This window comes from Phodopus roborovskii, unplaced genomic scaffold (assembly GCF_943737965.1).
Source record: "Phodopus roborovskii unplaced genomic scaffold, PHOROB, whole genome shotgun sequence".
Taxonomy (NCBI): Eukaryota; Metazoa; Chordata; class Mammalia; order Rodentia; family Cricetidae; genus Phodopus; species Phodopus roborovskii.
This window is the reverse complement of record NW_026126433.1, coordinates 50217235-50231924: the sequence shown is the minus strand read 5'-3', so window position 1 is coordinate 50231924 and position 14690 is coordinate 50217235. Positions and strand designations below refer to the sequence as shown.

At 38.4% G+C, this 14690-nt stretch overlaps 1 protein-coding gene across 3 annotated transcripts in view; it reads left to right on the top strand.

Moving 5' to 3' along the window:
• Nvl (nuclear VCP like) overlaps nucleotides 1–14473 on the top strand; it is a 38546-nt gene extending 24073 nt beyond the window's left edge. For all 3 annotated transcript variants that reach the window (XM_051186456.1, XM_051186457.1, XM_051186458.1), the window contains 8 exons: nucleotides 701–763; nucleotides 4559–4678; nucleotides 7256–7355; nucleotides 8413–8519; nucleotides 8724–8800; nucleotides 10485–10576; nucleotides 11771–11841; nucleotides 13939–14473. In XM_051186456.1, coding sequence (XP_051042413.1) covers nucleotides 701–763; nucleotides 4559–4678; nucleotides 7256–7355; nucleotides 8413–8519; nucleotides 8724–8800; nucleotides 10485–10576; nucleotides 11771–11841; nucleotides 13939–13983 — 675 coding nt within the window. In that variant the 3' untranslated portion in view covers nucleotides 13984–14473. The remainder of the gene's footprint in view (nucleotides 1–700; nucleotides 764–4558; nucleotides 4679–7255; nucleotides 7356–8412; nucleotides 8520–8723; nucleotides 8801–10484; nucleotides 10577–11770; nucleotides 11842–13938) is intronic.
• The last annotated feature ends 217 nt before the right edge of the window (nucleotides 14474–14690 follow it).

Genomic DNA, 14690 nt, shown 5'->3' with positions numbered 1-14690 from the left:
TAGGCTAAATCCCAGGACCCACATTGTTGAAGGAAAGGACTGTCTTCTCAGAGTTGTCTTCTGAGTTCAAAAGAGTGCTGTAAAGCATGTGCACACCACACACATGCATATGTAGACATAAGTAAACTTGAATGAAATTTAAAAGGTTTTTAATGCCTGTATTGTATTTTGCCATAGAGATATTTTGTAGTTTATGATTATGGATATGGTTGTACATGCCAGTAATCCCTGTACTTGAGCGTTAGATGCAGAGGATCAGGAGTTTAAGGTTATCTTCTGTTGCATAGTGACTTTGAGGCCAGCAAAGGCCTCGTGAGACCTTGACTCAGAAATCCCATTACATTACATACTCTTGTGTTCACTGTTAATTCTATTAGAATATAGTCCTAAATCATTTTTCAGTGAACAAAATGCATGTTTTTAAAGTGTATCAAGGTGGCTTTCTAAAGGTTTTATCTTACACCTGAAATTTGCAGTGGCCATTTAAAATAGCTGACCTGGAACTCATTGTATAGACCAGATTGGCCTTCAACTCACGATGGTGTTGCCTGCCTCTGCCTCCTGATCGCTGGGATTAATGGTGTGTACATGCTGCCACATCTGGCTTAAAGTTTCTTTCAATATTTGACAATTCAGTAAGTACAAAAGGGTTTTTTTTCCTATTTCTCTTATTTGTATCTTTTTTGTTTCTTCTGGCTAGGCTGTGGCAAATGAGTCTGGACTGAATTTCATATCTGTCAAAGGTCCTGAATTATTAAATATGGTAAGTTGTGTGGCAGCAGCCATTATTTTAATTAAGATAAACCAAGATGAGTTGGATTATAGGACTCAGTGTGCTCAGCTCTTTGGATAGTAGTGACATTTTTACAGTCGCTGTTGTAGAGATGGAAGATTGAGCTTGCTGTAACATAGGGTTTGTAAATGCTTTCTTGAATAAGTATTAATATATGAACTTGAGTTTCTGCACCTTTAAAAATGGAAAAGATTACTAGGTATTAACTTTGAAATGTATTTGTGCTATCTATCAGACAATATATATTCAAATATATTTATTCTTGAACATCCTTGTAAAGTGTGTATGTGTGTGTGTCTACATGTACATGAACATATATGGAGGCCATGGGTGGAGCTGTCCACCTTGTGTTTTGAGGCAAGGTTTCTTATTGGACATGGGCCTTAGGAGACTATACTACTAGCCTATGAACCCCAGAAATGTGCCTTCTCTGCCTCCATAGTGCCCAACTTTTTTAGTGGGTGCTAGGAATTGAACTTCAGTTCTCATGTGTGTGTGGAAGTACTTATTAACTGAGCTTTCTCCCAGCTCTGAGTTATTTCTCCTTTGTGGTGCAATTCAGTTAAGGAATGCTTAGTGTAGAGAAGTTTTGTAACTGACAGGTTTGTCAGTTGGAGTAAGATTGAGGTTTGAATTCATGTTGTGTGGCTTGGTGAGCTATATATAAATTAAAAGTACTTTAGAACAAAGAAATTACTGAAATGCTGTGTCTTCTGCACATATATCAAACTTAAGACACTGAATTTCTTATTTCCTGCCATCCATATGTATAGTTAAAAAGGTTATTCAGTCTTTGTGACCTATTTAAGCAAAACAAGAAAAAATCGATTGTGTTAGTTTGTTTTCTTGTCATTCTGACAGACTAACAAATGAAATAGGTATGTTCTGGGCGGTGTGGCTCTAGACCTGACAAAGTAACAGAAAAAGCATGAGGAAAGGTTTATTCTCATTGTTGTGATGTAGACAGCATGGTAGAAACAGTCTAGATTCTGCACCATGAGATGGTGCTGCTCTTTCTTGTGGAGCTTCTCCACTCAGTTTTCTCTGGAAAAACCCTCAGACATCTTCAAAGGTATGCTCTCCTCAAACTCCTAGATGATTCCAAATCCAGTCAAGTTGACAATGAAGACTAACATTATATTCATGCTATGTGTTCAAACAAAGCTCTTTGGGTGCCAAGGGTCAAAGGATCAGATCTGAGCAAGCTGTCTGCTCTCTCTCATTAGCTACCCCAGTCTTTTCATAGTTTTCCAGTGTTAGGGATAGAAATGCTCAGCTCTTCTCTCTCTCTCTCTCCTGGTGTATCTGACTTTTCTAAGGCTTTTTATATGCTCGTGTAGCTTTCTTATTTAGTTGGTTAATCCTTTTTAAAGGGAGGGGTGTATTATAAATGAGCCTTGAAGGAAGTAGATTGGTAGGCAGTGGAGTTGGAACAGGTTATAGCCAAATACTCAAGAGCCTTTATATTGTACTAAGCTAGGATTTAGGTGCTATGCTCAGAATAGATGCTAATAGATACATTAAATTAAAGCAAAAGTAAAATACTTTGAAGACAAATTTTTTAAATTAGTATGAAATAGTTGAGGAATATAAGAAGTTGTAGAGTATGTACTCGAATTTTTCATTGTCACCTAGTTTGAAGGAGAGAACAATACATTTGAAGCTTTCTGCAGTTCCTCCTTAACCTTGTCCTCAGTCTCTTTCTTAGAATGTACTTTGATCTTCTTCAGTGTTTGTTCTAGTCAGCTGCCTGGGGTCCTTTACTCCCAACAAAGGAGCAGTGAGAGGACTAAAGACACTCTTGAGTCCTGGTCACTGGTAGATTTGCTTGACTGTAGTCAGGTGGTGACTCTGCTCCATACTTCTTGTGCAGGCCTCGGCTACCAGGACTCTCAAGTCTCCATTCTTGTCTTGACATTTTATCTCCCTAGCCCTGATAACTTTTCTTTAAAAATATCCATCTGGGGCCCGCAAAAATTGACTCAGGTAAAATCAGCCAAGGTTAATTAATCCTGAAGATCTGAGTTCAGTTCTTAGAACCCATAGGATGGAAGAACGAATTCCCACAAGTTGTCCTCTGACCTCCATATGCATGCTGTGACATGCTGCCTCCCTCCATACAGAAAATAAATGAGAAAATTAAATATCTACAAAACAGTAGAGTGTAGGGGTACACAGATGTCTAGATGTGTGGAGAAGCTAGAGTACACCTTGGATGTTGTTCCTCAGTTTTTGTCTACCTTGTTTTATTGAGACAGGGTTTCTGAATGGACTGTAACTTTCCTGTTGGTCCAGATTGGCTAATCAGCAAACCCCAAGGACCCTCCTTGACCCACCCTTCTAGTGTTGGGATTATAAATTCTAGCTGCCATGCTGATCTTTTCATGTGGGTCCCTCAGATGCTGTGCTTGCACAGCAAGTTGTTCATCTCCCCATCCCAAACCTGCTGGATCTTAGTGTTCATTATGGAAACTCCTGTTCTTTTTTGTAATGATGGGCAAATGTGGTACTACTTGAACTATACTCTCAGCCCTCTCAGAGAATTTTTTATGTTCAGCTAAAAAGTAACCCTTTTCCTTATATGTAAATTGTCTTTTTATTCAGTACTACTTATGTATTGCTATGTTTCCTTGGCTGAACTTAATGTTTATATTTAAATTTAGATTTTTAACATGGAGTAAGCCATTGTGAATTTATGAGATGCCTAGTGTGTTCACCCGACTCTACGGTTGCTATATAAATTTTTTTCTTATTTTAATAAGAATATTTGTTTATAGATGGGAGTTGACATTAATTTGATTTGTGTTTTTTCAAAATACTATTGGATAAGTAACAATTATCCTGGGTATTTTACTATATTAGAAATAGGAAATTGGTTTTAGACTACAATAGAATTTTGGGATTTCTTTTTTAACTAGACATTTTATATTCTATATAGTCTTCATTTTATAAATAAAGACAGCTGATTTGATTACATATGTCTTTTTGTTAGTTTGTTTTGTTTTGTTTTTTTGAGATAGGGTTTCTTTCTGTGTAGCTCTGGCTTTGTAGACCATGCTGGCCTTGAAGTCACAGAGACCCAGCTGCCTCTGCCTCAACAGTGCTGGTATTAAAGGTGTGTGCTTCCTCTGCCCCGAAGCTGTCTTTAAGAGAGGGCTTTGCTTTATAGTCCAGGCTGATTTGAAACTGGTGACCACCCTGTCTCACCTTCCCAAATACTGAGATTATAGGGGAATGCCACCATGTCTAGGACAACTGCCTATTTTTATATGTCAAAATGATTTAATACTAGCAATTGCATATGGTTTAATCTAGTACTTTTTAGGACTCGACTTAAAATTTTTAGGAGGGCATTGGTGGCACACTCCTTTAATCCCAGCACTCAGGAGGCAGAGGCAGTGGATTTCTGTGAGTCAAGACCAGCCTGGTCTACAGAGCTGGTTCCAGGATAAGCTCCAGAGCAATACAGAGAAACCCTGTCTCAAAAAACAAACAAAATAAACCAAAAAAAAAAAAATTTTTTTTTTAATTAAAATATAATTACATTTGATCCCTTTCCACTATCCAACCACTCCCATGTGCCTCTTCCTCTGCTTGCTTTCTCTTAAAAATCCATGGCATCTTTTTCTTTAATTGTTGTTTAATATTCCTAGATATATAAATACACAACATCTACATGACGTAAACCTACTCTTACTGTCACTTGGTACTCAGCCCCACAATTGAACCATCTCCCCATTTCATCTACTTTCTGCACGTGTTTAGTATGTTGGAGAAAGTGAACGTGCCGTGCGACAGGTTTTTCAACGGGCCAAGAACTCAGCACCCTGTGTGATATTTTTTGATGAAGTGGATGCTTTATGTCCTCGAAGATCAGACCGTGAAGTAAGTATCGAAGTGTTTTATGTAAAAATTCATATAAGTCATATTATTACTTTCACCTAATTACTCTCCCTACAAGTTGCTGGTACTAACACTGCATGCTCCATGTGTCAGTTTAAAATTCTTTCTATAATAAGTTTATATAAGAAGTTTACACTTCTGCTTCATGTATGAGTATGGATATGTTATCTTGATGACTTTACTTTTACCTGTTGTATACTATTCCACAATCCAGCTATAGCAGGATTTACTTACTTGATAATGCCTTGTTTAAGGCATTTATATTTCTTCTAGGTGTTTCTTTTACAAATAGAACTTTCTCAGACATTTGTATCTGTTATGTTTGTGCACACATACAAATAATGTGGGCTAGAATTTGGGAAATACGAATCATGACTGAAGATGTATATACGTTAGACTTAGATACTGAAATATAGTTAAGTACTACAACATATTTCAAAGAATATGTCAGTTATATAATAACCAAGAACAATGTGTTAAATTGACCATTTTCTGTACCTTTTCAACCTAAGAATAGGCTGAACCCTTTATTTATTTATTTATTTATTTATTATCAGTTTGATTAACAAAACATTTTGTGTACATGTTCTTGATTTCTGGGAAGGTTGACCATTTTTGGTAAATTTGTCTTTTGTCATCAATAACTTACTTGATAGTATCAGACATGCTTTGACCTTTTTACTCCTGAAATGTTTCTTTTTCTTTCTTTCTTTTTTTTTTTTTTTTTAAATAATTTATCTTCATTTTATGTGCATTGGTGTGAAAATATGAGATCTCATGGAACTGGAATTAACAGAGTTGTGTGGGTGCTAGGAATTGAACTCAGGTCCTCCAGAAAAGCTGAGCTATCTGTCCAGGCTCCCTGGAATGTTTTGTTTTTTTTTTTTTTTTTTAAGGTTTATTTATTGTGTACACAGCGTTCTCTCTGCATGTTTGCCTGCAGGCCAGAAGAGGGCACCAGATTTCATTACAGATGGTTGTGAGCCACCATGTGGTTGCTGGGAATTGAACTCAGAACCTCTGGAAGAACAGCCAGGGCTCTTAACCTCTGAGCCATCTCTCCAGCACCCCCTGGAATGTTTCTTGAGTAGAGCTTTTTATAAGGAGTAAAATTAGTCCCTTTTCTAGTTCAGCCTAACATCTGTTCTTCAGACTTATTACTTACTCTTTTTTTTGTTGTAGAGTATTGTAATTTTAGCTTATTATTATAGTCTATCATCCTTTATTGATTCTCTGTAGTTTTTCCCTTGGCTAAGGAGGATAATTTTTAAATTTTGTTTTTGAATGGATGTGTACGTGTGTGATATATGTGTGTGATGTATGCTGCTTGTATGCAGGTGTGCATGCCTATGTATGTGTATTTGTGTTCAGAGGCCAGAGGAGGATGTCATGTGTCCTGCTTCATCACTCTTTCACACACTCCTTTTGACATGTGGTCTCTTACTGCACCTGGAGCTAGGTCACGGTTAGCAAGTCCCACACTCAGCTTTTTATGTGGGTGTTGGAACTCTAATTCAGACAGCTATGTAGCTCAGGCTGACCTCAAACTCACAGAGTTTGCCTCTTGAGTGCTAGGATTAAAGGCACCACCACCTGGCTAAAATTTAGTAATCCTTGGTGTTATTGAGTCTAGATTATGAGTCTATTAATGTCTTAATTATTAGTACAATGTCACCAGAAAGTAATACGTCTCTATAAATGCATTCTTTTAAAAGAATCATTGGGTTTAAGCACATTGCTGTGTCTACGTTGAAGAAAAGCAATTAATAATTAAAGATCCATACTACCACTTTCTCATTTCCTTCACTGTTTATGTATTCTATTGCCATGTTTCCATATCTCTGTAAACCTATACTTACTTCCTGAACCATTCTCTTGGGTGTTGCCCTGAATAGCCACACTTCATACCTTTTGCTTCAAGAAAAAGCTAGAAATGTTAATGTACTCAATATTCCTGCATCTATTTCATTGAAAGATGTGGGACACAACATAGGCAGAAACCTATAGCTTAGAAGCTGAGTTTGGATATGCCTAAATGGAAGTTCAGGTGTGAGTTTCATCTTTTCTCTTAAGTAGAACTAGGACTGTAGACAATTAACCTCTTCGTTAACCTCTTCATAGCTTCAGTTTTTTCACTCCAACTACATACTATCAGCTCTGCTGGGAATCCACTGACACTGTGTTTTGCACAGTATCTATGCATAGTGAGTGACTCTTTAAGTAGTCATTGGTGCCCCATCTGCCTGCCTTCTTCCTTATTTCCTTCATCACTTCCTCCTCCCATCCACACTTTATTCCTCCTTCTCTCTTTATATTACATTTCTAAAATTAGTCTCTTTGTTGCTCACAGTGACCTCATAGTCCTAGATTTATGTGATCCTCTTGCCTTTGCCTCTGAGTACCTGACACTTCTGGATTCATGCTACTGTTCAGTCACTGTAATCTTTCTTCAATAAAAGCTTTCATTCAAGTTAGTAAATGTACAGAGGGGAATGTGGAGGAAGGAGACTGCTTTCTTTATGTTGAAGGTGATGGAACTAGATTTTGTTTGTTTTGTAGACAGGTGCTAGTGTTCGTGTGGTGAATCAGCTGCTTACGGAGATGGATGGTTTGGAATCACGTCAGCAAGTTTTTATTTTGGCTGCCACTAATAGGCCAGGTGAGAAAGAACACTACAAAAATGAGTTCATAAAGAGAAATAAAACTTTAAACAGCTTTTGTGTATGCTGCAGTAAAATCTTTGGGGCTGAAGAGATGGCTCCACAGTTCAGAACACTCACCCACAGGACAGCACACGGCTGTGTGTAACTCCAGTCCCAGGGATCTACTGCAGATGTGTTATGCACATTTGCAGGCAAAACACTATATATATAAAATAATAATAAATCTCTTTAAATTAAAAAAAAAAGCATTTTCTGACTCTTCTGAAATTGTTTTTTCTATATTGAGTTTTGTGCTGGTTGTTTCTATTGCCAGCTGAACACAACCTAGAGTCACCTGGGTAGAGGGAACTTTACTTGATTAATTAGTTGCTCAGATGAGATTACTCTTTGGCCATGTCTGTAAGAGATTGTCTTGATTGTTAATTGACATGAGTGGCAACTTCCCTAGGCAGGTGGATAAAGGCTGCATAAGAAAGCTAGGACTGGAGAGATGTTCGGAGGTGGAGAAGGCAGGAAATTTTATAGTTAGCAACAGTAAGAAGCTTAGCACTGTGCAGTAGCTACTAAGATCCAGGAACACAAAGAAACATGAGATAGTTGGATGTATTTTGGTAAATAGTAGCCTTTGATTTGTGTGGGGGGGGGGGATATGAAATCTGTATGTGGGTGTACATGCATATATGTGGAGGACAACATAGGGTATCTTCCTTAGTCTTCACCTTGTTTTTTGAGATAGGATTTCTCACTAAACTAGAAACTCATTATGCCTCCTCTTACCTCTGCCTTCCCAGTGCTGATATTAAAGGCAGTTGCTGCCTTACTTTGATTCTTGTGTGATTTCTGGGGATTCGAACTTAGGTCCTAATTCTTGCATAGTAAACACTTAACCAATTAAGCATTGTCCCAGCCCCAGAGCATTTGACATTAATAATATCAAATTGACCACAATTTTCAGCTTTTTTTCTAAAGGAACTGTCTTTTACTAATTACATTAAAAAAAAAAAAAAAAAAACTGTTCCATTTAATTTATTTCTGTTTTTCTCTCTTCTCCAGATATCATTGACCCTGCCATTCTTCGCCCAGGCCGGCTGGACAAAACACTCTTTGTAGGTTTGCCACCCCCAGCAGACCGTGTTGCCATATTAAAGACTATCACAAAAGTAAGTAAAAGAAATTACTTTAAAGATATTTTTGTCTTGTTTTATGTGTATGTGTATCTGCATGAATTTATATGCACTACATGCAAGCTGTTGCCCAACAATGTCAGAAGGAATCAGATGCTTGGGACTGGGGTAACTCAAAGTTGTGAGCCTCTTCATGTGGGTGAATGCCTCAAACAAAACAAGCATTTCTTTCTTATTCAGAATGGCACCAAGCCACCACTGGATGAAGATGTAAATTTGGAAGCAATTGCCAATGACCTTCGTTGTAATTGCTATACGTGAGTATTGAAGTCTCTGGTCTCTTAACCCTCTGGAGTATAGTTTCTTCATCAGCAGGAAAGGAAAATATGCCCATTTCTTAGGTTGTTGGAAAAGCTAGTAAGGTTTTCTGTGTAGCACCTTACCTAGTTCCTGACTGGTTCTTGCTTCCTTCTCAGAGGACAGCCTGCCCACCCATTTGGATGCTGAATTCCTGACATAGACGTTGCTATTAGCACTCAAGCTTCCCTGACCACTTTGTCATCCTTCACTATTAATTCTACTTTTAACATATGTAAAGCTGTATTTCTCACTGGATAGTATATTCCTTTGGGACATTTGCACAGCAGAGGTTAGTCTGCTGGGCTGCCTGTTCCCTGCATACATGTACACATGGAGACTGCAACAGCAGCATGACTGCTTCTGCCTTGAGCTTTTGTGTATTCTTGTTAGGGTTCAGCTGAGACCCTCCCTCCAGCCACTCTGTTATTTTAAAGCCCTGTTTGTCCTTAACACCTTTGGTACTTGGTATTTGCCTCAAGAGCAAAGCCAAATAATACTGGATTTGCCACAAAACAGTAAGGTAAGTGTGTCAGTATTTTCATTGTTGAGGGCTTCAGAGCTGTTATTCAGCAGAGCAAACTTACTTCCAAGAGATAGTTTCCCCCTCCCAAAGACAGGGTTTCTCTGTAGCTTTGGGGCCTGTTCTGAGCTCTCTCTGTAGATCAGGACAGCCTCAAACTCAGAGATTCACCTGCCTCTGCTTTCCGAGTGTTGGGGTTAAAGGCGTGTGCCACCACTACCAACATCTGGCTCAAGAGTTGGTCTTGAATGGTAACATAGACACTTGATTATTGAATACCTGGAAATGAGGTCTTAGTTCCAAAATTCATATTCTTTCTTTAAAAACCTTTGTGGATTGTGATAAAGCTGAGTATAGGAAAGCCCCAGTCAACACTGTTGCTTCACTAACCTTTCAGGACTATGCTGGCCAAGCCTATTATTACTTATTCCAAGTAATAATGTTTATTACTTGCAATAATTACACAATGAAACTTTGGAGTGTGAGTCTGTCCATTCAGTTTTGTATGTGGGATGTGTTTGTGTGTGTGTGTGCGCGCGCACGCGCGTGCGCATGCTCCCACATATTCATCCAGATGTGTGCAGGTGCCTGTGGAGATCAGAGGACAAACCACTTTAGGTGCTTAGGTGTTGTGCTTCAGAAGCAACCCTGTTTTTTGAGACAGAATGGGTTTTGGTTTTGATCTTCTTCTTATTTTAAATCCTAGAGCTCCTGCCTGTTAGACTAGGTTGACTCATCAGTGAACTCCAAGGATCTGCCTGTCTGTGTTTGACTGGGCTTCTTTTTCTTTTCTTTTTCCTTTCCTTTCCCCTTTTTTTTTTTTAAATGTGGTTTCCAGGAATTGAACTCACGTCATCATACCCTAGCCTCTGGATAGATGGTTTGTATCTACACTAGTATCTGTGGCTAAGAAGAAGGACATTTTTATTTCTCATTGTAACACACCTTCCACAAATCCCTTTTTTCTGAAGGTTAATGTTCTTTTGAGTGAAAGCTGAAAGCTCGGAGTTTGTCCCACCTTCATTCATTGCTCTTTTTCCTCATTAAGTCTATTATAATTGAACATCCTTCTTGGCTTTTAGAATTCCTAAGAATACATAAGGACACTTCTTTTTTTCCAGGGGTGCAGACCTCTCTGCTTTGGTACGAGAAGCTTCTCTCTGTGCCCTGAGACAAGAAATAACAGGACAGAAGAGTAGTACAGTTGGAGCAGGTATGAGGCCATTGGGATCTGTCCCAGATCTGTATTGTTCTGGAAGAGACTGTTTTCTAGAATTTTTAAAACAATGTGTAATAAAGTTGACTGTTTGGTGAGACCTTTAGAAACTGTTGTGGAATATTATGTAAATTCTTGTTGACACAATATTTGTTATTTAGTATCTCTGTAATAAGCAGCATTGTATTTTTTTAGTATACACAAGTGATTAGATGAAGGCAAATGTTTTCTGTCACTGCCATTATCATGAGTTTGCTACTTAACAGTTTGGAAGATCATAATTCTTTTGCTAAGGTAAACTCTGCTTGCCTGTTGAAATTCAACCTAAATTGAAAGATTAAGAAATATATACTTTTCCATATATCATGATTTTTCCTTTGAAATATAAAATCAGATGGCCACTTTTATCACTCAGTGATGGAGATTTTTCTTAACACTGCAAGGCTCAGGATTCTTCTCCCAATATTACAAAAGCCAGAATGTCAAAGACATGTATTTCTTTATGGATGATATGGGGCCTTTTCAACATGTTTGTTGTTTACTTCACGTAGTAGTATTTTTGATGGGGTATGTGTGACCAGAAAAGATTCACTTTTGACCTGTATTCCAGCTCTGCCAAGTACAGAAGTAGCCTTTACTTTGTGTAGGTTATCTGAGGTGCTTTGTACTGTAGAGATGTAGTCTCATTGGAACTTCAAGTATGTACTGGTCCCCTGGTCCCCTGTTATTTGTATATATGTATTTGGCTATTTTATCACCTCGCCTTAAAAGTACAACCCAGATATATTTATCCTTCACATTCTTTTCTTTGAGAACTTCTAGCCTTTGTTACTCAGTAGTGTGAATTTGTATTATAGTAATACAGGTTCCTGGTTATTTCTAGTTCTATTGTCCATCTCTTCTTATACTCTCTTATTAATTCTATCTGAGACCACTTTAGTCATTTCTGTGTGTGCATCATGCACAGCTTGCCTGAACTATTTTTCTTCCATCCCAGCATTCCTGAGAAACAGAATAACTCCAACAGTCCTGTTTCCCCAAATGAATGGAGAGATTCTCAGTAAGGCAGGGTTGGAGATGCTTGTATGTAAATGCACTTCAATAGGTTCCATATGATCACCCATCTCAATTTTCCTGTCTTTCAAGTTGCTGGACTATATTGAGGTGTTTTTTTATACATTTCCTCCACAGGTGAGCTCAAAGTCAGCCATAAGCATTTTGAAGAAGCTTTCAGGAAAGTAAAACCATCTATATCAGTAAAGGTGAGAAACATTCATCAGTGTCTAGAAAAGCGATGGGAAATTACATCAGTGAAAGGAACCCAGAAATTTTGTTAGTTTATTTTATTTTATTTATTTTTTTTTAATTGAGAGATAGTATTTTTATATAGCCTAAGCTAGCCGCAATCTCCTGAGCCTCTTGCTTCTGTCTTCCAAGTGACAGGAAACGTGTGCCATAAGATTCCTCTTCACTAGCACACATAATAATAAGCCAAAACTTTAAATGTTCATACAAAATGGTATAACCACTTGAAAGACCATAAAACATCTCCCAAATTTATTACTAAATAAAAAGCATAGGAATTGTGTCTATAATATGCTAAGTATAGGTATGTGTTTCTATATGCTATTCATGTTAAAGGGTCAAATAATTAATTGTAGTTTTGCCTATATTTCCAGAAGAAAAATGTATATGCAAACATTGTTTATAGGAAGGAGAAGGAAACAGAAATTCTTTTTTTCCCTCTGTAAAGTTTTATATATTTTGTTTTTCACATTTATTTTGTGTGTGTGCATCTGCCCATGAACTCATGCCTACATGATGGAGCCAGTTTGTTCCCACCACGTGGGGTCTAGGCATTACAACTCAGGTCACCAGGCTTAGCAGCAACTGCCTTCATCCACTGAGTCATCTTCCTGGACTAAGTATTACATATTTTTAACACTTAATGACCATTTTATCTATCCAAAAGAAAAATTTAGTGCAATTAGCTTGCTTTGTTTACTCAGGGTTTTTGATGTTGTTTGTTTTGGTTTTGTGTGTTCTTTGTTTGAGACAGCCCAGGCTGATCTCAGACTTACTGTCTAGCTGAGGATAGCTTTGAATTTCTGAACCTCCTGTCTCTACCTCACAGTGATGACATAGACATATGCTACCACACTTGGCTTTATATGGTGGTAGAGTTGGAACCAAGGCTTTGTGTATACCAGGCAACCAATCTGCCAAATGAGCTACATTTTCAGTCTGCCTTTGTTTTTTGAGACAGGGTTTTACTCTAGCCCAGGCTGCCTTGAGTTCATGATGATTCTCTGGAGTGTTGAGATTGTAAGGCATGAGCCATCACACCTAGCTATCACAATTGGCTTTTCAAAATAGACTTCTCTTTTATTTTTTTACATTGATGGGGTGGGGGCTGTAGCTGTACCACAGCATTTAAGCAAAAATTAGAGGATGGCTTGAGAGTTCTCTCTTTCTGTAATGTCGAGTCTAAGGATTGAACTCAGGTTGTTGGAGCTTGCAGTAAATGCTTTCTTCTTCTGAACCATCTTGCTGGTCCTAGGATAGAGTCTAAATAGCTAGAAATAAATAAACCAGAACACATTTTAAGTTTTTCTTTGGGATAAATGGGTGGGAATGTCATTGTCATCTAACACTGAAAAGGTCACCATGGCAACAGTGATCTTTCACTACATACTCTGCTGGATTGACAGAACTCTGAAAGATTGACCACAGCGGGAAGTGAGGATGTGAGATGCTAGAACTCTCATGTATTGTAACGGAAACAGTGGAGCTGTCACATTGGGAGTTATTCTGACAGTTTCTTGGAATGTTAGGACACTTTAGAACCCTTTACTTTTGTTTCCTGTTTCTATCCGGATTCGGGGTAGTTTTACAGGTGCAGACATCTCTTGACCTGGTTTGCTAACTTCCCTGGACATTGATGGAAATCGTAGCGTATCCTCTAAAGGAGCATGTGCAGACTCCAGATGCAGGAAGGAGCAAGGCAGAGTCATTAGGTCCAACCCCCAGGGCTGCTGTAACCAAGGGCCACAGATGGGCACCTTAAACAGTAGAGATTGTGTTTTCTCACTGTTCTGGATCCAGATGTTGTCTTGTCAGAGTTCTGTCCTCACATTGTAAGGTTTTTGTCCTGCCTTCACATGTCCTTCTGTCTGTGCCCTCTGTTAGGACCAAGGTCCACCTTCACTACCTCAATCACATCTGTAGAAACCCTGTCTCCAGGGACAACCACACTCTAAGGTCCTAGGGGTTAAGGCTTCACTATAAGAGCTTGCCAGTTACAACTCCCATCCCATAACTGATTGGTCAACACTATGTGGTATTTTCTATCCTCACAGGATCAAATGATGTATGAAGCTCTGCAGAGATCCCTCAGTCAGTAACATCTACCTTACCTGGCATGGAGGTGTCTAGCAGATGGAACCCACCAAGAATCACACTTGCTCTGAAGGGTCTACTTTCAGCCAGATGCAGATGACCTCATTGTAAGCGTTTTATTTTCAAATTATTGAGGCACAACTGAAGAAGATGTCTCCTGTCTGGTCAGCTTTGTAGGAAAGCTCCATACCTCCTCTTTAAGAAAAAGGAAAAAAAGGACTGATAAAGTAAAGCCTTATTCAAATATTCAAATAAAAGTTTATTTTGAACTGTCTTGACCATACATTAAAGTTACAAAAAATTGTTTCCCTGAGAAATGGTCACCTTATATCCTATCACCCCAGATGTATGGTTTCCTGTAAACCAGAATAGTTTTTACATAACCAACCATCAAAAACGCCAACACATTGTTACTACTTAATTATCAAGTTCCAGTCCATCTTTTTCAGCTGTTCTGATGTCATTTAAAATAAAAAGATGTGGTCTAGAATTAGCTATTCCAGTGTGTTAAGTCTTCTAGTTCCCTTATAGTTTCCAAAAGTTTTTGTTGTTGGGTTTTTGTTTTTGTTTTGGAGACAGTTTCTATGTATCCCTGACTGGCCTGGAACTTACTATTTAACATAGGCTGGCCTCAGACTCCCAAAGATCCACCTGCTTCTGCCTCCCGGGTGCTGGGATTAAAGGTGTGTGCCCCCATATCCAGCTTTTTGGA